At 35.0% G+C, this 25945-nt stretch overlaps 1 protein-coding gene across 1 annotated transcript in view; it reads right to left on the bottom strand.

The window, feature by feature from the left end:
- Nucleotides 1-8144: 8144 nt before the first annotated feature.
- Nucleotides 8145-25945, bottom strand: part of LOC129234069 (prostatic acid phosphatase-like) — a gene marked incomplete at its 3' end in the record, with an annotated part of 33095 nt that continues 15294 nt past the window's right edge. Inside the window, exons 3-4 of the mRNA XM_054867960.1 lie at nucleotides 19117-19197; nucleotides 8145-8297 (exon numbers count right to left, since the gene is read on the bottom strand). Coding sequence (XP_054723935.1) covers nucleotides 8145-8297; nucleotides 19117-19197 — 234 coding nt within the window. The remainder of the gene's footprint in view (nucleotides 8298-19116; nucleotides 19198-25945) is intronic.

The following is a 25945-nucleotide window of genomic DNA, read 5'->3' as shown; positions in this document are numbered from 1 at the left end:
ATGCGAGAAATCAAACTTTTTTTTTTTTTTTACCTTTCCATTTTTTAAAAAACAGGCAACTAGTTTATAAATCGTAGAAATACTTAAACTTAACTTCAAAAATAAAACACATTCGTAACGATTTCCATTAGAGTTTAATATAGTTAAAGAAATATGGAACATACTTTTAGAATTAATAGTTATTAATGAACCTTCGTTTAGGTCTAAGAGAAGAGGATTGTAAATATACAATTTTTTTTTTTTTTTTTTTTTTTTTTTGAAGTTTTTGAAAAGCATAAGGTAAGTCACCTGTTGCATATAATTTTTTTAACTTTTGGCACCTTATCATGGCTACGTGATTAATTTTGTAAAACGTAAAATGTAACGAATATACATGCAAAAACTTAGTTTGTACTGCAGTTGATTTTAGTTTCAGTTTACATGCTATCATGCGTTCAATTTTAGATTTTCTGATGATAAACGAAATGATTACTTGAACTTTAGAATTGTGTACTAAAGAATAAGAGTACAGTAAGCTCCCGATTATCTTATCCGCGAGTGAATTATCCGCACCGCGGATAATTCAATCAACAATCAGGAAGGAGTCAATCAACAATCAGGAATACGTATTTTCCCAGAAAAAAAAAAAAAAACATATCAAAGACTATTTCTTTGTCGAAAAATTGTGAAATTAGACTCAGTTGTTTTGGTCTTTATTTATGTATTTATTTTTCGTGCTTTCTTCATCGTATATACACTTGTTCTATTCTATATTGCTGTTAAGTTTTGTTGTTCAAAAATAAAAAACATTTTTAGTGTACTGTATCTATTTTCACTGTTTGTAGAAAGTATTATGCATCAATACAGCTAGGTTTTTGAGGAGGGACAATTTTTATCTTATTTGACCCTCATTTTACCTTTCTTGCTGTGTTTATCCGCGATTTAAGTTGTCTCCTACACTAGTGCCACCCAATTCCACGGTTAATCGGGAGATTACTGTGTTTTGAGAAGTAAATTTGGTATCGAAAGGGCACAATAATTACTTCAGAGCTTCAAAAATAATGCATTGCCTTCGCTGATGAAAAATGAGAAAATTCAAATAAAAAAATGTATTGACATTGATAAAAAAATCAGATTTTTCTTCTTTCTGTTTTCAAATGTCCAAGCATGGCCACACCAGATGGCGCTGACGCTTAACGGGCCTTGACAATTTATGACTTTTTTGTGTTAAACCGATGCGACTATGATCATCTCATGCATCCACGAATCAATGTCAATGTTTCAAATTTTGTTTATTTTTCATTAATCGTCGCCCATTTTGACCGCAAGAGGCGCTGAACGGAACCCTTACATCCACCAATCAATGGCAACGTAATGGAAGAGGGGTCACCTGTAGCGCCCTCTTTATTGCCATGAATTTCAGCGATTGTCACGACCTATAAGCGTAGGCGAATTTTGTTGGGGACATGGTAAAAGTTAAAAGTTTCAATGATGTGGTTTCATTCACAAGTTTCTAGTAGATTGCGGGAACTGTCTCAAAGCAAAATGACTCCTCAGAACCAAACGAATAGTGTACTTATGAAAAAAATTTTAATGCTTAGCAATAATAGGAAATAGCGAAACGTGTTTTTTGACAAATAAGTAATATTCCCTCGTTCTCCTTCTCCTGTTATCAAAATATAAGATCTTAAAGTCTTCCGAAAGTTATGGTAAAGTTGCCAAATTTAAAGAGTTGGCGAGAAACCGTCTGCATATGGCAGACTATCCATCTGCAGAGCGTGTGAAAGATGTCTACCATTTTTCACTGAAACTGTCTACAATTGGGTAATTTCCTTAAAATTTCGACAGACTTTTAAGGCCTCATATTTCGATAACGGGACATAATTTATGCGTCCAAAAACATGTTTCTTTATGCTGTTTCGATCGCTATCTACTTAGATTTTCCCCATTATTGTACTATCGTGTGATTATCTGGTTAGAGTGGCAACGGCAAAGAGTTTTTAGCATTTACTAAAAGGGAATTTCAGAGTTCTTAAACAGCGCAAAGCGGAAGGTGTTGTATATGCAAAATAAATATAGAAAGAATAGTGATCTTAAAAATTGAAAGAAAAAAAAAAGCAATGTCACATCATCTTACTCACTGAAATAGAAGCGTATTTTACGGATGCTACAGTACGTATAGTTTCTTACATCAGAAAATGCAAAATGTCACCTCACAGATGTTAAAATTTCAGTTTTTAGCTAATTGTAACATTTAAAAATATATTTTTTCTACCGCTTTACTCTTAATTCAAAAATAATTATTTTGATTCAAATTTTCATTTCTCAAATCATAGTTGTGGAAGCGTTTCTTATGGTAGTTAAAATAGTAAAAGTATATCGTACTTTTCACTTTACAGAGGTAATTTTTGTATTTGAACAGAGATTATTGTGGTCTTTTGGTACAAATAATAACGTAGCCATGATAAGTATCGACCTCATATTACCTTCTGCAAGTGACTTACCTTATTTTGTTTCAAAAACCTCTCACCTTCGGGTGCCTTATGCATTTTGTCAATTTCTTTTCGTGCTGCTGGACATTCTTTTACGCTACCTAAGTACTAAAAAGCAATTTTCTGATCATGTTTTACTCTAAAAACACATTGCAGTATTTTCTGTACACATTTTTTTAAAGTTAGTGAGGGATTTTGCAGGTATTTAAAATGAAAATATCATATTTTATCCACTAAACTATTTTTAATGTAGGAGATGATCTACACAATCCATGTTCTTACTGAAATTCATTGTTTTAAAAAAGACATTGCATTTTTAGGTAGGCGAACACCCTCAATATTTTTTTCTTCAATATTCATTGCTCCTTTCTAAAACTTCATACGATTATTAAATATGACATAAATAACACATTTAGACAACTTATTTGTTGAAAAAACAATTTCTATAGTTTTTTTTTTGTAATAAAAAAGCCATAGTCTTAGCAGAAAACTACCATTTCCTTAACACTTCCTTAACAAAAAATGAAAGCACTAGAGCTTTCATTTTTTTATAACACTAGTCAACACCAAAAATGCATCCGGCTCAAAAAGAGCTATTTCTATAGTATTTTGCCTCCCTAAACACAAAAATCACCATAAAAATTTGAGATTAGCTCTAGTTTTCAAGATACAGAACCAACTATTATTGTAAATTCTCACTAATGCTCTTTTTCCCAGGCAGATAGAACCCCCCCCCCCCATGAGACTGACTGTCTTCTAAACTTCGATTCCAGTTTTGGATAGAAAATCTCACTACATGAAAACCGAAATGGACTTCAAGAAATTTAAATTCTAGGAACAGAAGTGCCCAAAACCAACCGTTAGTACATACATCCACCCTTTCCTGCTTCCCCCCATGCTCATTCTGCTGGGAGTAATGAAGAACTTCGTGAAAGCTGTGAATAAGGACAAATTTCGAATACCTTAGAGGGAAATTTCCAAGATATACTAAAGTCAAGCTTAAGGAGAGATTTTTTAACGGCCTTTAAAATACGCGCAATTACGAAAATCACTGCTTTTGAAAAAAAAAAAATCACCCAAGAAGCCTTTCAGGGTATATTAGAAGTACTTCGAAGCAACAAAGAAGACGAGAAGTAAAAACAGTTCGTCATATAATTTCTGCAGAAGTTCTGTGATCATTGGTGAATAATGTGTCTCTAAAACTCTATTTTGTTCACTTCTTCCAGGATATTTTGTTTAAAAACTAAAGCTATAAGCAGGGATCATGAGGAAAGGTTTCTCCAAGATATCTTTACAATGGAACGCAGATATCGGAGTCATTGGGCTGAGTTAATGCTCACTAAATGCTGCTGAACTATTACAAGAGATGGTCTTTCTTTGACGTACAAAAAGCAATAGAAAATGAAGCGTTTACAGCAATAAGCCAAAAAGCAACCACTGCTTTCCGAAAAGTAAGCATTGTTTAATAAAACAGGCCTTATTTAACAACATTTATTGCACAGGATTTGTTTTTCCTTCTTAACATAACCTTTAAATCAATGTATGGTTGCTATGCATCTTTCTCCAGTAGGCTTTTATGTATCTTGAAAACAAGAGCTAATAAAAAAAAATCCACTACCATATTCGTTTTTCTCGACCCAAAATTAGTAGGAATTGACTATTTAAAACCAGGATGCAGAAAAAAATTCTTTTTTGTTGACTAGCGTAATTTAAAAAAAAAAAGAAAAGATCTCTTCATTAGATACCAACTAAAAACAGGTTTTATGCGTAAATGTTTGAAAAATTCCCCCGAAAAACGTGCTTTTTGCCTCCTAAGTTTAATTGATCATTATTTCGAAACCATATACTGCATGTACATAGTTTTTTCGAGGTTTATATCACAGTAATATGTTTAATTTTTGCAAAGTTCCATATCTTTAGAGTTAATACTTTTTTCGCTACACTATTAAGAACTTTCCGGAATATTTACGGTAATTGTTACTGGCATCCATGTTGCCAGTAACTATTAACGTAAAAATCAAATGTTACAGGAAAATTTTACGGTTAACTTGTAGGCCACAGCAATCAATTGGAGCTGGGATCGCTTATTTCTCTGGTATAAATTACCGTAAAAATCAGCGATGCTGTAAGTCCACCATTTTACAGTAACAATTACCAGAAAATCTTCCTGAATTTTTAACAGTGTAGAGCTGTTGGCGTAAGTAAAAACTTTGAAAACGTGGTTATGAGAAAATCAAGAAAGAAAACGTAAGTTTCAGTTATGTAAGAAATTATATGTTCCACGCGGTTACATTGCGTAACACTTGACAGGGATCCCAAGATTAATAACTTGGGATCTCCATAACTGCGTAATGGGGCTTTCCGCGATTGCTTACTGCGCTGCTGTATGAGAGCGCCTGGGACATATGGCTATAGACAGTCATGAAGGCATGACTGCAAAAAAACCTCCTGACCGAATATCGGGATAAATTTATGGCATATCTCTTGACCGCTATTCGGAAAAAAGGGCAAATTGGCTGCCCATCATGTATATTGTGAGTAGAAAAATAAATTAGTTTGTGTGTGTTGTGAACCATGGTCTCTTCAATTCTCTCCCTCTCCAAAATTTGATTTATGGAAAATGTGACAAAGAAGAAGGGGCGAAAATCCTCTTCAAATTATAAGCAGTGCATTTGAGTTTAGTAAATTTATTCTAGTTTTCTAAATAATTCATCGATTTAAAAAAAAAAAAGAAAAAAGAAAATACGGATTCAGAAAGAAGAACATTGGGGCTCTTTAAATTTTTCAAAGTCGATAAAAAAATCGATTTTTTTTCGAAAATCATTTTTCAAAAAATAATTCAATTATTTTTAACTAATGATTTTCTGAATCCAAAACTGAAAAATATCTTTCAAAAATAAATTAGTTGGTTCCTAGTGAAACAATATAATGAAAGAAAAATCCAATCGAAATGTATTCAATCTAACTCCAAATTGTTAAGCAAATTAGCTTTGATTTTCATGGTTTTTCCACTTAACTTTATCGTTATACACATCAAATTCTATCATAAAAAGTACCACTCTAAATACATATCATGATACATATCATGATCGCCAAAGTAGAAAATTATCAAATTTGACCCATCAACTTTTGGAAAATATAACCACAGAATTATATTATTTAAAAGCTTAAAAAATATTTCAATAATGTATTTTTTTATACAATATTATCATACTATCAAACAGAATTACATTAATAACACTGTAATTAATATTTTGAATAATTAAATAACAGAAAAAATATGGAATACCCTAAAAAAAACTTAATTGAGCAAAGCAATACCCAAAATGACACAATAATGATGAATAAAAACAGTTAGTCTGCCACGTGAAAGAGCTTTGATGGGCTGTTCTAAATTTTTGACTATTTTTTCCCTCTTTTTGTTCCATTAAAAAAAAGTGTAAAAGCTGTTTTTTAAAATCATTGCAGTATTGAATCATAAGTACTAACTTCAAATTTAAATCACAATTTTTTATTATACTTTATGGCCAGTTGAAGCACAATTTTGGATTTGTAATAATTTTCACTCTGTTAGTTTCTTAACTAAAATCTTTTTGGTAAATTTGTGTTATAAATATTTTCTATCTCGGAGAAAACATGATCAGTTAACACAGCTCTCTTTTTATCCCTGAACTCTGGAAATTAAAAACTGATATCCTTCGGAAATTTTCCTCAAAGTATCTAAAGTAGGAATATATTTTTGCGAAAGTATCTCTTATACCCACGGAGATATAAGAATTTCTTTCAAAAACGTAAATTTTATTTTACGGTTTTCGGCTCATAGCACGCAGAGTTTTCCGTCAACCGTTACTAAACTTTCAGAATATTTGACAACATACAAGAGAAACATAATAATAAAATTTGAAATTAAAATATTGAAAATTTTATGAAGTATAAATTTTCAGTATTTTACTATTCACTGCGCATGAACGAAAGATAGCAATTTGTAACTTTTATAATTTAAAACCCAAGTAGATATCCAAACTCATAACTCCAGTTCAATTTCTTAAAACTTTAGAAAGAGATCCGACATCTAATGAGCCGAATTATACTAATTCTTGGCTAGGTAACGAATCGTTTAAAGCAGAATTTTCACTGCGCATGCGCGAAAGATATCAATTTATAACCTTCTACTTCAAATTGCAAGTAGATTCTACAACTCACTGTAAAATTCCAGTTCGATATCGTTAAAATTTAAAAAGTTATCAGCGATCTAACGAGACAAATTTCAATAACTCTTGGAAAGGCAACGAATCCTTAGGAGTCGTTCCAAAACTGTTGGATTATTTGCGAACGATCTCTTGCGATTCAATCGCCTATCCAAGTATTATTAAAATTCGGCTCATTAGATCGCTGTTTACTTTTAAATTTTAAAGATATTGAACTGAAATTTCATTATGAGTTGCATGATCTACCTGGGCTTTGGATTATGAAGGTTATAAATTGCTATCTTTTGCGCATGAGCAGTGAAAATTAAATTGCTTTAAACGTTCATATTTCATCAAATTTTCATTCTTTTAATTTCAAATTTTATTATTATGTTTCTCTTGTATGCCGCCAAATATTCTGAGAGTTTAGTAACGGCTGGCGGAAAACTCTGCTTATAATGTGCCGAAAACCTTCAAATAAAATTTGCATTTTTTAAAGAAATGCTTATATTTTAGTGGGTATAACAGATATTTTCATGAAAATATAAAAATAAATTCTACATAGTTAGCTACATAGTTCTACATAGCTTAGAGCTGGAATTAAAATGGAGAAATCAAGTCCAAGCATTGGCTTAGCAAAAGCTGTCCCAAAGACCCCAAGTCACGTGACTCAACAACGACGAATGGTTGGAAAGTTTTAAGTGAAACAAGCGAAAGAAACCTAATTTCTTCCAATGCTTTGCTTCAAAATCTGTCACGTTACTTGGGGGTCTTGGTTTCATGAATGAAAGTCTTCACTCCCTCCATTTTATCTCTTCTCAATGGTTTGTAAGCAAATATTTGGTATTCGGACAAATTACTAGGTAGCATAGTAAGTAAAATAAAAAATGTTTCCGCGTAACCAAATGAAAAGATTTTTTTTTTTTTTTTTTGCCGGCACTGTCCTCCAAAATTCAATACTGACTGCTCCCTTTTTTTCTTTTTCTTCTTTTTTGTAGTTGATACATAAAAATCTGTATTGAAAAAAAACTGAAACTGTTATGCTAGATATAAATTAGGTAGACGAATGCCTTTTTTTGGGGGGAGGGGGGTAATCTTTTCTTTCCATCCGCAAAAAAAATAATTAAACAAACAATCAACTTATTGTTGTCCTTTTTATTATTACGGTACAACATATTCATTTCAAATGTTCAGTTGCTTCAATAAAGAAATTTTGCCGATGCCAAGTCAAATATAACTTTGAACGTCGGGAGGAATAATTCCAAGATTACGACCAAACTGGCGATATTTAGTTTCAAAATATGTATACTGTCACATAAAGAATTGCATAATTTAGTGCTAAAGACAGTGGCAATTTATAAACTGGTATTACATTCTAGAACATAAACTGTAGAATGAATTTTATTTTACGATAATTTATGCCTGTATCGGAGATACTCTCACTTTTTTTTCTTGTGTTGTTCAAGAATTTCAAATCATACTTTACCGGATCTTTTCCGTGGGCTATGAACTGCACCGGGATGGGCTGCCAGCGAAAATTGGGTAAAAATTCCCATTCTTCCGTCGGCTCATACATGGCGGAGGCGAGACACAACGCACTCAACAAACACCGGTTGCGTTTCGAACTCAACACTTCCACCTGCAAGAAATGATTTATAACTGCTATAAAATATCCTTTTTACGTTCTCGGACATGACTGAGCGAGTACAATGAAAATGAAACTGAAGTTATACGATCACGAGGGGCCAGGGGTGCCCATCCCCCTCAAGTTCAACGACGCAAATTCCCTCCCCCCCATCCCCCAAAATTTTTTCTCAAACCTCTTCCCCCCTTTTTTTTTAGCTTTCTTTTTTTATTTTATTTATTTTTTAGAAAATATTTTTTATTTTATTCATTTTTTAAAAAATATTTTTTATTTTATTTATTTAAATTTTTATTTATTTATTTTTAATTACTATTATTAATATATTGTTACAAAATTCTGTTTTACGCGAATGACATACACACACACGAACTAAATAAATAAATGAAATAAAATATAAACAGAATAAAATAAACTAAACAATTTTCATTAAAAATAAATTAACAAAAAAATTTAATAAATAAATCAAAAAAATGAAAAATCCTCAAAAATTTTGATTGCGCAACTTGCGCCTTAATCCCCCACTTTGGACACCCCTGACGATCACTTTGCAATGTATCGAAAGCTTTTTGACGCCAAATAATTTTCGCCAACTTGGTAACTTATAGCCAAGATGGTGAAAAATTTGGAGCCAAAAAATGAGATGCCGAATCCAGTGTCAGGTTGCCGATGTCGCCAACAATTAACTAGATTTAAGCAGTAAGTCACCGCCCTTAAGCCAGGGCTAAGGCAGAACTACATACAATATACCATCGCATCCGAAGATTGCAGTTTCGTCGTTGTTGGGGGACTCATGACTCATCAGTCTAGAATATTGAATAACCGAGCTTCAATGATATGACATTCGCCTCCAGCTCGGTTAATCCCTATTCCAGACTGATGAGTCCATAAAAAGGATGAAGCAGAAGTCTGTGGGGCCATTCCATTGAAAACGGTCATTTTTTAACGCACGTGACGCTTCATATATTTCATAAAAAATAATCATTGAAAAGTATGATGAACAAAATTTTGTTGCTTAAGAAATCACAAACGCATGTGTGACTTCTTATAAGCAAAAACTTTTTTCAAAAATTATTTCTTTTTTATGTAATATAGGAACCGTCACGTGCGAGACAAAATGACCATTGTTAATGGGATGGGCATATACATCTTTATTTTTCCAAAGATTTAATTAATTATTTCTAAACTAATGAGATATGTTTCCTTTACATTGGAACCGTAGCTTTCAAAATCTACAATTTGTTTTGTCATTGCTGTATTAATAGAGCAGAAATATTAGCTTATTCATAAGCAAGTGACCAGAGGTTGACTTTCGATGTCCCGCACGTGACGCGTGTAAATAAATTTCATTTTAGATAACAAAATTGTTTAACGAAAATATAATTGTTTCAGGAGTATCTTTGTATCAAACGTAAAGATAAAAAATCTGCTTACCCCTGCTTCATTAAAATATTAAGAAATATGACGAAATGTTAATGAAATTTAAGCGTATTTTTGTCCCGCACGTGACGGTGAAATGGCCCTAAGGATGTCGATACATTGCATGTAATTAACGAGAATTCCCTGAGGACAACGTTACATTTTTCAGCTCAAAATCTGGTGATGCATCACATCTTCAAGATACGAGGCATGTTTTTAAAGTAAGTACCGTTTTGATATAAAAAAAGAACGAGTACAGATAGAGCAAAGAAATTAATTGCTAAAAAATCTACCATCCTTACGCTATTTTTCGACATTGCTCCCGTGATTTTCCAAGCATTTGTCATAGCGTGGTGCAGGTTTTTGTATACCTATTCCTACAAAGTTACCGCCCGTTTAGTCAACCATGAGGACTCTTACAGGGCTTCGGCTGGGGCGTTTTTGAACATCCTCTGGTCTGCCCTCACTTCGCTCGCAGCATCTTTCATTTGTTTCGGCTTCTAAAGTCTTTCCAAGGTGGTCTGTGGCACAACAGCAATAATGAGCTCAGAGAACATGTTATCCCATGGCTGACTACACAGGCGGCAATTTTCTATGAATAGGTATACAAAAACCTGTACCACGCTATGACAAATGCTTGGAAAATCACGGGAGCAATGTCAAAAAATAGCGTAAGGATGGTAGATTTTTGTGCAATTAATTTCTTTGCTCTATCTGTACTCGTTCTTTTTTTATATCAAAACGGTACTTACTTTAAAAACATGCCTCGTATATCGCCAAGTTAGCAACAAGTAGGTGGCACAAAAACATGGCAACATATTGCCGATCGGTTATCAATTTTTTGACATTATTTCAGCTTTGCATTTTGACACGAGAAAAGAACAGGAGTGAACATTTGAAGATGAATATGGCAAGTGATATGAGAAATACCCATTTGTGTTATGGAAGGTATTGTTAATGGTGACTGTTACCCAGCTTGAGCCTGGAGAAAGGGGGGGGAGGGGGCTCATGTGATTTAAACTTACACGTTACTTTCTAAATCTTTCTTTTGTCACTTACGCCCCTTGCATCTCACCACATTTATAAATGGAAGAAACGCTTTTCGGAAAACTCTTCTTTTTAACAACATTTTTTATTCTTTTTACTTCCTTTTGCAAAAAAAGGAAGTATTGTATTCGCGAAAAAATTTTCATTCAAAAATCGGCCTTAATTTCCATTTTTCTCATCCCCGAATGAATGTTGAGTTTTTTTTTCGACCCGACCACACGTGGATATATGCCAAGGAAAGAATATCCACCAGAAATATCCATTTTGACGATCCCCGAGTTAATTACAACGAATTTTCTCGTGACGTCCGTATGTACGTATGTATGTGCGTATGTGTGTATGTATCTCACATAACTCAAAAACGGGATGTCCTAGAAAGTTGAAATTTGGTACGTGGACTCCTAGTGGGGTCTAGTTGTGCACCTTCAATTTTGGTTGCATTCGGATGTTCCTAAGGGAATCTTTTGCCCCTTTTTTGGGGGGAAGAATCATTGTTAATTTCGATGTAAACTCAAGTTGTGTTAAAATTTGTCGGACAATTGGTGATATATCACCAGTCTCTTGGTCGCCAAGTTTTGTCGCCAACTTGGCGACAAATTTGGAGATTATTTTTAAAAAAATTTTTAATTTTGTTTCAGTTTGGCCACTGTTGGTGATATTTAGAGAGTAAACAATTGAATCACATTAAAATTGCCAATAATGGGGAAATGACATTAAATTGGAGCAAAAGGAAGTCATGTGATGCACACATCAGCTCGTTTCTTTTTAGCACTAGAAAATCGCCCGTCGAGGTATGACGACTGAAAATTGCTGCTACAATTGAACGCATCAATTGCCTGTTTGGTGATATTTTGAAAGTTGAAATTTTAACCCTAACTACAATGGATTAACCCTAACCTCCACTAGGTAGGGTAAAATAGTTAAGTTACCGGATCCAGTTCAGCCCTGTCAAAATAAAGACTTCCCTGCATGTCAAACATTGCCAAAAAATATTATTAAACTATCACGTAGTGGCGCGAGTTTCATTGTTAATGACGTCAGCGTTACTTGATCATTCACTATTATACATATGAGGATTGTGTCATTGGTAAGGTTAAATCGTCAAATGAATTTTAAGAAATTATTTTTAAAAAAATATAAAAAACAAACTTTTATTAATGTCTCAAAAATTTCAACTTATTTAATCCACAGATGCTTCAGGAGTTCCTTGTTGCCCTACCACACGTGAGTGCAATAATTGCGATTTTCATGAGTCATGCTTAACTGATTTTAGCTACCAGTATGAAGATAATCTCAGCTTCAATGAGAGAATTTTTGCATCCAACTCGTTTATAGCTATTACAGACCAATGAACTCAAAACAAGGGAGAAATTATAGTCTTTGACTGTCATAGATAGGCCGTCGGTAAATGTTTTTGCTTTCCATACACTTTCAGTGGAGTCATTTTTTTTTACTTTTTCTAACTTTCCCTCCTTCCCCACTCCAGTCTATCTAAAAGGAATGTAGGAATCGCTTGAGCAAGTCGGGAAACTTCTGAGGGTGCTTAGTAAATTCAAATAAGTGTTGGTTTGGCCCGAAAGCGCAAATCCAAAAGATCCGATTAAATATAAACGTTTTTTGAGCAATCACGATTGCTTATTGTTCTCATTTGACTGTTTTTGGCGTCTTTTGATTTTTCCCACCGCCACCCTCTGCAGCATCACCATCGACGGGCTCCTCACGATGCTGCTCCTATAGCGAAAGCAGTCTCTAGGTTGCATCCATGTCCTACACACACGCGCATACATACACAACTACACACACACAAACACGCACAAACACATACAAACGTATAAACACATACACAAACGCATACATACAGACACCCACACATACACACACAAAAACATACAAACACACATACACACAACTACCCACACATTCATACCTGCACACAGACACAAACACATATGCCTACACACACATACACATATCCCCCACACACATTCATACAGACAACTACCCACACACTCATGCCAGCACACAGACACAAACACACATGCCTACACACGCATACACATACCCCTACACACAAACACGCACCCCCACATACAAACACACACGCCTACATACACACACTCGTGATTGCGAAAAACATAATTTGAATTCAAGATGTCAAAATTCAATTTTTTTTTTAATCTAAAGACTTTATCCAAGAAAGCTAGGTTGTCACTAAAAAGCTCAAAATAAAATCAGTACATGATTTCTTGGTTAAAACACTCAATAATTGTAGTTAATCCTAAAATCTTCTTATTAAGGTTAATTCTAAAGCTGCCAAAAAAAAACTAAAACTAAAAATTGAGCCAAGAAATGTAGCTATAGTAAAAGCTATTCGTGCAAAGCTGTATACCGCCGCATTTTGGATAAAAATTGCTCCAGGCGTACATGTACCTAACTCTCCCCACAATATAGTGCAATATTTCGATGAAATTCAAGATTTAGAGATTTAGGGGGATATTATTGGGGAAATTTTTCAGAATTAAAGTATTTCAATTTTTATAAACTTTGAGATTAAGTTGAGGTGGTACCCATCAGATGGGTGTCAGGGGGAGGACCGCCCCCGTCAAGAAAAGTTTTTTGACTAAGCAAAAAAAAAAAAAAAAAAAACTCAAGTTACAGTTTTCAAAAATTGAAAGCGCAGGATTGGATCAACATCTGTTAGTTAAACATTAAAGAGGAGCAAATTAATCCTATTCAATTTTTTTTTCGCAACTATTGGATAATATTGTAACGGATACGGCGCGACTTCCAACTTTCTTGAAAAGAAGACACAGTTCTTGATAAAAACACAGGAGCTTTATTTACACTATGTACAGGAGAGATCGTTAATAACTGCTAAATTAATCATCAGCAATTAAGCAAATATCACTCAACACCGTAAACTCAGCGGTTACACACGTATTTACTTCCAAATACGAAAACAACACAGCGAAATGCCTCGCAACAAACAGAGCTAATACACTCTCAGTACAAGTTCTCAATCGAAACTGAACTCTTTATCATGCATAACGCTTTTTATATACACCGAAAGAGATTTCTCAAATATTCCACAAGATTCCAAATGCCTCTCGAAAATAGTAGACCGTTATCAAATTTTATCAATGAACAAAAAAAGAAATAGGGGGATCGTATACTTTAGCCGAATGTTAAGGGGTTGTATATTCATTACGGGAAACTATTTACAGGTCACGTTACTACAATAATTACTATTTACAGAATTTGTAACAATATGATTTTCAAATTGAATTTCTAACGTTGTAGGAATCTTAGGTTTACAATAAAATACAACGCGAAAATTTCATAAAAAGGAATTAATATTTCAATTTATGTTTAGGGGTTTTCCCCCCTTCCCATGAGGAATCGGGATTTCGGAAAAAAAATAATGAATAATAAAAAAGCCGGAGTCGGAGTTGGAGTCGGACGTTTAAAAAATCCAGGAGTCGGAGTCGGCTATTTTTCTTCCGACTCCGCAGCCCTGCTAAATAAGTACTGCACACAAGTAACGTATTAGTATATTCCTATTAATATTTAAAATGTTAATTGCAAAAACTTGATCATTTTGCAACAGTAAAAATCATTTTTGATATAGCGCAAAATACTGTAATATGTGTATCAAATTTTGAAAATGATTTGTATTATTATTTACTTTGAGCTTTAGAGCTATTTGTTTTGACTGGAATCAACTATGTGGTTTCAAAATTAGTTAAAATATTATTCGATAGGTGCCGCTGAAAACTGAAAATGTTTTACCATTTCACTTTGCCTTATATTCCGTCTCCTACATCAAATTCTTAGTCTTTATTTTTATTGTTGCAATTTCCGCCATTTGTTATGGTCGTAAGTTGTTATAAAGTGACAATATCTAGAATATATAGGGTGTCCCAAAACCAGGGCTGCGGAGTCGGAAGAAAAATGGCCGACTCTGACTCCGACTCCAGGATTTTGAAACGTCCGACTCCGACCCCAGTTTCTTTATTTTTATTTTTTTCAAATCACCCCCCTCCCTCTTGGGAAGGGGGGAAAACCCCTAAACAGAGATTGAAATATTAATTCCTTTTTAAGAAATTTTCGCGTTGTATTTTATTGTAAACCTAAGATGCATACAGCGTTAGAAATTCAATTTAAAGATCAAATTATCCAATCGTTACGATTTCTAAAGTGAGATTACTTAAAAATTCCATTTAAAAAAAATGAAAAGGATCAATTTGCTCCCCTTTAATGTTTAAAAAATAAATGTTGATCAAATACTGTGCTTATTCAACTTGTGAAAGCACAGAGAAGAGTTAGAGAAAGAGTTTTGAGTGAGAGAGAAACAAAAAACTTTTTGCAAAGCCAAAAAACTTTTCTTGAGAGGGGACGGTCCCCCTCCCTTCCGGGGGACTCTCATTTGGTGGGTGACACCTCAACTTAATTTCAGAGTGTATAAAAATTTAAATACTTTAATTCTAAAAATTTCATTATAAAAATTTCAACAAAAATATTGCACTAGATTGCAGAGAGAGGTCGTCTACATGTAGGTCTGGAGTAAATTTTACACAAAATGCGGCGGTATACAGTTATGTACAAATAGCTTTTACTATACCTACATTTCTCGGCTCAATTTTTAATTTTAATTATTTTGGCAGCTTCAGAATTAACCTTAATATGAAGATTTTTGGATTAACTACAATTATCGAGTGTTGCAACAAATAAATCATGTTCTCATTTTATTTTGTACTTTTCCATGATAACTAAGCTTTCTTAGATAACGTCTTTAGATTTAAAAAAGAATTTATCTTTTGGATTTGTGCTTTCGCACCAACACTTATTTGAATTTACCAAGCATCCTCAGATGTTTTCCGACTTGCTCAAGCGATACATACATTTCTTTTACTATTTTATAACTGAGATCGAGGGGAAAAAATATATTATTATTTTTATTTGAAAGTGATTAGAAAATGTTAGGCAAGAAAAATGTTTGCTGACAGTTGCTATCAGTTAAATGAAGTGAGAAAATAAGCAAATTAGTAGGCGGCGTAGGTAGCTGTTACAGAAAGTTTGATAAACAATCAAGCCAGCTGGTTGTCACAATGACAGTTATTTTCTTATCAGTAGGCTTTTATACATGTAATCAATTTAATTGGTAGTCAGTTTTTACTTCTTTTTACAAAAAAGGAAGTATTGTATTCGCAAAAAAAAATGTCACTCAAAAATTGGCCTTAATTTCCATTTTGCTCGCCCCCGAATGAATATTGATTTTGTTTTTCAACCCGACCACACGTGGATACATGCCTAAGAACGTATAGACACCTGAATAATCCATTTTGATGATCCCCGAGTTAATTACAACGAGTTTTCTCGTGACGTCCGTATGTACGTATGTATGTGCGTATGTGTGTATGTATTTCGCATAACTCAAGAACGGTATGTCCTAGAAAGCTGAAATTTGGTACATAGACTCCAACTGGGGTCTAGTTGTGCACCTTCCCTTTTGGTTGCATTCGGATGTTCCAAAGGGGGTCTTTTACACCTTTTTGGGGTAAAATCAATGTTAATTTCAATGTAAACTCAAGCGGTGTTATAATGTGGCAAACACTTGGCAATATATCGCCAAGCTTTTGGTCGTCAAGTTTTGTCGCCAACTTGGCGACGAATTTGGCGTTCTTTTTTTTTTTTTTTTCTTTTTTCTTAAAATCTGATTTCAATTTGGCCATATTTAGAGAATTAACCATTGAATCACATCAAAACTGCCAATACTGCGAAAAGTTATCTGCATAAAACGTTTTCTTTGTTTCGGTTCGCAACAAACTTGGGGTGAAAATATTTAAAGTGTTTCTTTGCGCACTCCGAGGCACTATTATCTTTAAATTGGAGTAAAAAGAAGTCATGTGATGCACACATCAGCTCGTTTAGAAAATGCAATGGGAGCCAGTGAAAATTAAAGGAAAACGAGCTGATGTGTGCATCACATGACTTCCTTTTGCTCCAATTTAACGTCATTTCTCCGTTACTGGCAATTTTACTGTGATTCAATAGTTTACTCTCTAAATATCACCAACAGTGGCCAAAAATCAGATTTTTAAAAAAATCGCCAAATTTGTCGCCAAGTTGGCGACAAAACTTGGCGACCAAAAGACAGGCGATATATCGTCAAGTGTCTGACAAATTATATCACCACTTGAGTTTACATCGAAATTAACAACGACTTCCCCCCAAAAAGGGGCAAAAGACCCCCTTTGGAACATCCGAATGCAACCAAAAGAGAAGGTGCTCAACTAGACTGCACTAGGAGTCTACGTACCAAATTTCAACTTTCTAGGACATACCGTTTTTGAGTTATGCGAGATATATACACACATACATACGTACGTACGGACGTCACGAGAAAATTCGCTGTAATTAACTCGGGAATCATCATTATGGATATTTCGCGTGTCTATAAGTTCTGAGGCACTTATCCACGTGTGGTCGAGTCGAAAAAAAAACTCAATATTCATTCGGGGGTGAGTAAAATGGAAATTAAGGTCGATTTTTGAGTGAAATTTTTTTCGCGAATACAATACTTCCTTTTTTGTAAAAGGAAGTTAAAAGAAACCCGAAGTCGGAGTTGGAGTCGGCATGTTTTCGAACGACTCCGACTCCTTTAAACCCAAATCAAATTGACTCCGACTCTTCAACTCCGACTCCACAGCCCTGCCCAAAACGACCGCATAACCTCTGCACAACTAGATTCCTCCTCGTTGGGAGTAGTACATAAAAAACTGCCCAAAGAAGCGTTCCCGTACGATCCATAGTTTACCGAGAAAAATACGAAAAACAAAATATGACGTCACTGCCGGTGCAATGAAAAAACTAAGGCCCCTGTAGTGGACGGGTCAGTAATAGGGATTCTAGAAAAAACACTTTATTGGACATCAGCAACAGTATTTGCATATCTTTCCATGACGCGAGATGCGCGTTTTAAACATTATCGTCTGGAAAGATATGCAAATACAGTAGACCCTCGTTTTACGCGGGGGGTTACGTTCCACGGAAATGCCGCGTAAATCGAATCCGCGTAAATTGACACGTAATACTAATGTTAAAATAGGGGATTGGTTCCGTAGATAACAAAATACTTCATTCTAGTGATGACTAATTGTATAATAAGTTTAATGTGTACTTATATCGACTTTTATGCACAGCATGCATAATGAAAACATAAATTAATTTCGTGTTTTGTTTATAAAGAGGAGCTGGGCGGTCATTCCAAGCTCGTCAGCTTGCGAGATCGAGATTTTCGCTCACGTGATCGTTTGTGATGTAGAAATGTCGCAAAGTAGTTTTCTAATCTACTCGAACCTAGCCGCAAGCTAGATTAAAATGCTACTTTGCGACATTTCTACGTCACAAACTATCATGTGAGCGAAACTCTCGATCTCGCAAGCTGACGAGCTTGGAATGACCGAGCTGGCTATTATAGTCTTTTATTGGCAGTCATTAAAGATTTTTCTCTGTAATTCTTTGTAGAGCATTAACGCATCCATTATCGCTTGCGTCATTTCCATGATGGAATCTTCCTTCACTGACAAATCAGAAAGATCATTTCTATTGTCTAGGAATGGCTCAAAATTTTCAATGTGAACGTTTTTGGTTGTGAGTCACCGACGTCAGTATTCTCGTTGGTTTTGGACCCCTTCGTCACTCCTGAAAGCTCTTCTTCCTGTGAGTTCTGAACCGTGTGAGTTTAATAACTTTACTTCTGGAAAGAGCTCTGGAACCAACCGCATAAAATGTCTCCAGTGGCCCAAGCTCGATTATTAGTGCGCCAAAATGCAGTTAATTACGAGTAACCTGCAATCTTTAGGAGTTTGGATTTTGAAAGAGGGGAAAATGTTATCTGTTTGCATTGCCGCATCCGCGTAAAACCGAAACTCATCCGCGTAAAATAAAATAAAGGTTTCAAATCTTAAACCGCGTATAATCGAAACCGTATAAAATGAACCCGCGTAAAACGAGGGTATACTGTACTGCTGTTGATATGTTTAATAAAGTGTTTTTCCTTGCACCGGCAGTGACGTCATACTTTGTTTTTCGTATTTTTTTCGGTAAACTATGTATTGTATGGAACGCTTCTTTGGGCAGTTTTTATGTGCCCTCAACGAGGATAGCTGTGCAGAGTTTATACGGTCGTTTTGGGACACCCTATATAAAGTAACAATATCGACACTTTGCTTCAATCAATGCCCGAATATACGTGCAGTGTTATCGGTCCGTATGTGTACAGTGTTTAAGATTGGTTTAAAATTGTTGACAGAGTTGCGAAGACAATCAGCGGAAAGAAAATTCTTACTTCGACCGGGCTTGCGGTTATAAAATTGCGGTAGAGCCATCTCAAATGCCTCCCCAAACAATACATTTGATACTTGCCGTGCTGAAAAGAGGAAAATAAATTACTAAAAAATGATTTCAAATCACTGTTTTTTAAGCAAATTTAATACCACAATATTAAGCATATCTTTCTACATTTCGAATTGAAATGTTAAAATACATAGTATCTCAAGAAGGATTGGATGTTTTTTGAACAGCCATAACATTATATTTTAAACTGTCATTGAAATAGATTTCGTAGAGGCATATTCAAACATAATGTAAACACAAAATCTTTTTAAACTAGTATGTTGTGGCCATCACGAAACTTTCTTCTATATTTTTCTTTTTTTTTCTGATCCCTCCCCATGCTTGACGAGGAAGCAATATTCCCAACAAAAACAAAATTACACATGCAAAAACTTGACGACCATCCCAATGTCTGAATTATTGCAAAAGCAAAGCAAAGAGCGAAAATTGAAAGTTATTTTAAAAGCCTTGCTTGAATTAATTACAAATATTTTATTTGTTAACAAACATAAGATGGCAACAGTAAAAAATTTTAAATCATTGAGATAATATTTCCGATCATTTCCATACAATTAAAATCACGAGAAATACGCAGACGACAATCTATTACGATTGATCTTTCTTATTGTTGCATTAATAAAGCTATTTTTCGCTAAAAAATAATGATAATAAAAATAAATCAGCACCTCTTGGCGCGATTGGCGCCAAAATTGAACCAAAGCCTGTTTACATATGGATTCACATATATTCCAAATTTCAACCAGTACGTAGCATTACTTTTTGAGATAGGGCACTCACAATGGAAAAAAAGAACGGGCGATTGCGCTACCCCCTTTTTACTTTCTTCTATATCTAATATATAGAAGAAAGTATTGGATTCGTGCAAATTTTCGAATTTCGAATTTTGACGGATTCGAACGTTATGAGGTGTGCTGAGTCCATTTCGACTATTTTTGGAAAATGTCTGTCTGTCTGTGTGTGTATGTATGTGTGTGTGTATGTGTGTGTGTGTCACGTCTGTGTATGACCAGTTTTTTGTGGCCGCTCTACAGCAAAAACTACCGCATGAAATTGAACGAAATTTGGTACACATATGTGCCCCTATGTGAACTTGTGCCCATTGCTTTTTGGCGCGAATTCCTCGAAGGAGGGTGGAGCAATGGGACGTTTTTTGAGTTACGCGTGCTTGCTATTCCTCAGGAAGTAACTGGCGGAATCAAACAAAATGTGGTCCATATGTTGCCCCTAACAGGAGCAGGTGCTGATTCAATTTTGGTGTCAATAGCTCAAACGGGAGTTGAGTTATAGAACGTTTTTTGTCGTCAATTGTGACTGCTGTATCTCAAGAAATAACGAACGGAATCAAACAAAAATTTTTTGACAAGTAGCCCTTAGTGGGTATAAGAGCTGATTTTATTTTGGTGTCAACAGCTAAAAGGGGGGTAGCGCAATCGCCCGTTCTTTTTTTCCATTGTGAGTGCCCTATCTCAAGAAGTAATGCTACGTTCTGGTTGAAATTTGGAATGTATGTGAATCCATACGTAAGCAGGCTTTGGTTCAATTTTGACTCCAATCGCTCCAAGAGGTGTTGATTTTTTTTTTTTTTTGCGAATAAAAATAGTTTTATTAAAGCAACAATAAGAAAGATAAATCGTAATAGATTGTCGTCTGCGTATTTCTCGTGATTTTAATTGTATGGAAATGATCGGAAATATTATCTCAATGATTTAAAATTTTTTACTGTTGCCATCTTATGTTTGTTAATAAATAAAATATTTGTAATTAATTCAAGTAAGGCTTTTAAAGTAACTTTCCATTTTCGCTCTTTGTTTTGTTTTTACAATAATTCAGACATTGGGATGGTCGTCAAGTTTTTACATGTGTAATTTTGTTACTTTCTTCTATATCTAATATATAGAAGAAAGTATTGGATTCGTGCAAATTTTCGAATTTCGAATTTTGACGGATTCGAACGTTTTGAGGTGTGCTGAGTCCATTTCAACCATTTTTGGAAAATGTCTGTCTGTCTGTGTGTGTGTGTATGTATGTGTGTCACGTCTGTGTGTGACCAGTTTTTTGTGGCCGCTCTACAACAAAAACTACCGCATGAAATCGAACGAAATTTAGTACACATATGTGCCCCTATGTGAACTTGTGCCCATTAGTTTTTGACGCGAATTCCTCCAAGGGGGGTGGAGCAATGGGACGTTTTTCGAGTTACGCGTGCTTGCTTTTCCTCAGGAAGTTACTGGCGGAATCAAACAAAATTTGGTCCATATGTTGGTATTAACAGGAACAGGTGCTGATTCAATTTTAGTGTCAATAACTCAAACGGGGGTTGAGCTGTAGAACGTTTTTTGTCGTCGATTGTGACTGCTGTATCTCAAGAAATAATGAACGGAATGAAAGAAAAATTTATCGGCATGTAGCCCTTAGTGGGTATAAGAACTGATTTTATTTTTGTGTCAACAGCTAAAAGGGGGGTAGCGCAATCACCCGTTCTTTTTTTCCATTTTGAGTGCCCTATCTCAAGAAGTAATGCTACGTTCTGGTTGAAATTTGGAATATATGTGAATCCGTATGTAAACAGGCTTTGGTTCTATTTTGACGCCGATCGCTCCAAGAGGTGTTGATTTTTTTTTTTTTTTTTTTTTTTGCGAATAAAAATATTTTTATTAATGCAACAATAAGAAAGATAAATCGTAATAGATTGTCGTCTGCGTATTTCTCGTGATTTTAATTGTATGGAAATGATTGGAAATATTATCTCAATGATTTAAAATTTTGAACTGTTGCCATCTTATGTTTGTTAACAAATAAAATATTTGTAATTCATTCAAGCAAGGCTTTTAAAATAACTTTCAATTTTCGCTCTTTGCTTTGCTTTTGCAATAATTCAGACATTGGGATAGTCGTCAAGTTTTTGCATGTGTCATTTTGTTTTTGTTGGGAATATTGCTTCCTCGTCAAGCATGGGGAGGGATCAGAAAAAAAAAAAAGAAAAATATAGAAGAAAGTTTCGTGATGGCCACAACATACTAGTTTTTGTTAGGAATATTGCTTCCTCGTCAAGCATGGGGAGGGATCAGAAAAAGGAAAAATATAGAAGAAAGTTTCGTGATGGCCACAACATACTAGTTAGCTGTTGACACCAATATAAAATCAGCTTTTATACCCAATAAGGGCTACTTGCCGATAAATTTTTCTTTCATTCCGTTCATTATTTCTTGAGATACAGCAGTCACAATTGATGACAAAAAACGTTCTATAGCTCAACCCCCGTTTGAGTTATTGACACCATAATTGAATCAGCACCTGTTCCTGTTACTGACAACATATGGACCAAATTTTGTTTGATTCCGCCAGTTACTTCCTGAGGAATAGCAATCACGCGTAACTCAAAAAACGTCCCATTGCTCCACCCCCCTTGGAGGAATTTGCGCCAAAAACCAATGGGCACAAGTTCACATAGGGGCACATATGTGCACCAAGTTTCGTTCGATTTCATGCGGTAGTTTTTGCTGTAGAGCGGCCACAAAAAACTGGTCACACACAGACGTGACACACATACACACACACATACACATACACACACACACACACATACACACACACACATACACACACCATACACACACACATACACAGACAGACAGACATTTTCCAAAAATAGTCGAAATAGACTCAGCACACCTCAAAACGTTCGAATCCGTCAAAATTCGAAATTCGAAAATTTGCACGGACTTTTTTTCCTTTAAAAAGTGACTATTGGTTACAATGTAATAAGTAATGAAATTAATAGAAAACCTTAAAATTTCACTTTAGTAGACTTTTAGATATCTCTTGAAACTTGTAAGTTTTATATCATACTAGTGGCACCCGCACGGCTTTGCCCGTAATAGAAAATTAAAAGGTCTTTTGGTTCGCCTGTATATTTATAAATAATATATGGTGAATTTTCTCGCCAATTGGCTTGTGCTCATGTTATAGTTCCACGTTATGATAATTTCGTAATTTACTCGACCATCTTATGATAATTTTGCTCGGGAAAATGTTCTTAAAATTGGAATTGAAAAAAACCCACATCGAATTTTCGAAAAATCGCTTCGAGGTGCACACCCCATGCTACAAACTAACTTTGTGCCAAATTTCATGAAAATCGGCCGAACGGTCTAGGCGCTATGCTCATCACAGAGATCCTGACAGACAGAGATAGATCCGGACAGAGAGACTTTCAGGTTTATTATAAGTAAATAAAAACGTTTTTAAGAAAGAGGTAAATTAATTTTAGCAATACAACATTACGCATATGCAGGATACCGACTCCCCTTAAAGAAATCAAAATACAGTTACAAAAATAAATGTTTATGCTCCAGAATTCATATTGTAAACAATGCTTTGAAACGTAGCCTTCCCTCAACACCAATATTGAGATAAATACCCATTTCCCTGGGGATCGTGGACCTTCCAAATAGCTCAAATCGGTCAAAAATATGATTTTTTTAATTCAGTGGAAGTAACAATATATGAAGTAAGCTGAATCGTATGAAAAAAATCTCTTGTTGATCAGATGCTTTATCGCGTAGTTATATGCGTTTAAAAAAGTAAACAGCGTGTTTTCGATTAATATGGCTGCAAAACATGTAAAAACTAGTATGTTGTGGCCATCACGAAACTTTCTTCTATATTTTTCTTTTTCTGATCCCTCCCCATGCTTGACGAGGAAGCAATATTCCTAACAGAAACAAAATTACACATGCAAAAACTTGACGACCATCCCAATGTCTGAATTATTGTAAAAACAAAACAAAGAGCGAAAATTGAAAGTTACTTTAAAAGCCTTACTTGAATTAATTACAAATATTTTATTTATTAACAAACATAAGATGGCAACAGTTAAAAATTTTAAATCATTGAGATAATGTTTCCGATCATTTCCATACAATTAAAATCACGAGAAATACGCAGACGACAATCTATTACGATTTATCTTTCTTATTGTTGCATTAATAAAACTATTTTTATTCGCAAAAAAAAAAAAATCAACACCTCTTGGAGCGATCGGCGTCAAAATAGAACCAAAGCCTGTTTACATACGGATTCACATATATTCCAAATTTCAACCAGAACGTAGCATTACTTCTTGAGATAGGGCACTCAAAATGGAAAAAAAGAACGGGTGATTGCGCTACCCCCCTTTTAGCTGTTGACACAAAAATAAAATCAGTTCTTATACCCACTAAGGGCTACATGCCGATAAATTTTTCTTTCATTCCGTTCATTATTTCTTGAGATACAGCAGTCACAATCGACGACAAAAAACGTTCTACAGCTCAACCCCCGTTTGAGTTATTGACACTAAAATTGAATCAGCACCTGTTCCTGTTAATACCAACATATGGACCAAATTTTGTTTGATTCCGCCAGTAACTTCCTGAGGAAAAGCAAGCACGCGTAACTCGAAAAACGTCCCATTGCTCCACCCCCCTTGGAGGAATTCGCGCCAAAAACCAATGGGCACAAGTTCACATAGGAGCACATATGTGTACCAAATTTCGTTCGATTTCATGCGGTAGTTTTTGCTGTAGAGCGGCCACAAAAAACTGGTCACACACAGACGTGACACACACACATACACACACACACACACACATACACACACACAGACAGACAGACATTTTCCAAAAATAGTCGAAATGGACTCAGCACACCTCAAAACGTTCGAATCCGTCAAAATTCGAAATTCGAAAATTTGCACGAATCCAATACTTTCTTCTATATATTAGATATAGAAGAAGGTAAAAATGTATTATAAAACGTTTTTTTTTTTTTTTTTTTTTTTTTTTTTTTTTTTTTTTTTTTTTTTTTTTTTTGAGCAATCACGATTGCTTATTGCTTTCATTTGACTGTTTTTGGCGTGCTATCATTTTATTTTCCCACCGCCACCCTCCGCACCATCACCGTCGACCGGCTCCTCACGATGCTGCTCCTATGGCGAAAGCCGTCTCCAGGTTGCGTCCATGTCCTACACACACGCGCATACATACACAACTACACACACACACAAACACACGCACAGACACACACAAACACACACACATACATACACAACTACACACTCACATACACACACACACAAACACCTACACACACAAACACCTGCACACACATACACCTACACACACAATTACAAACACATACACACACAAGCACATACACACACGCATACATACAGACACCTACACATACACACAACTACCCACACATTCATGCCTGCACACAGACACAAACACATATGCCTACATACACATACCCTCCCCCCACACACACATTCATACACACAACTACCCACACACTTATGCAGGCACACAGACACGCACATGCCTACACACATGCACGAACACACATACCCCCACACACAAACACACACGCCTGCATACATACACTCGTGATTGCGAAAAACATAATTTGAAGTCAAGATGTCAAAATTCAAATTATTATTATTATTTTTTTTTTTTTTTTTGTAATTTCTGAAAGTTTTTATGTGCTGAGGTAAAGCTGTCTCTCCTCTTCTTGGTCCAAGGTCTCCAATTTGTCACTTGGTATTGATGCAGTGGGGGTGGATAGGTGGTTTCAAGGGGATGGATATCTTTAAGAGGGCCATCGATCTTCATTGGGGACTAATAAATAGACTAGGACCAACCTATCTGGGCCTAGAACTTGCTGCTGGTCGTCACATTTTTATTTGTGTTTGTATTATTATAATGCTTCAGATTGACTTA

The sequence above is a fragment of the Uloborus diversus genome, unplaced genomic scaffold (genome assembly GCF_026930045.1).
Source record: "Uloborus diversus isolate 005 unplaced genomic scaffold, Udiv.v.3.1 scaffold_969, whole genome shotgun sequence".
Taxonomy (NCBI): domain Eukaryota; kingdom Metazoa; phylum Arthropoda; class Arachnida; order Araneae; family Uloboridae; genus Uloborus; species Uloborus diversus.
Note: the sequence above shows the minus strand (reverse complement) of the source record. Positions and strands in the feature narration are given on the sequence as shown.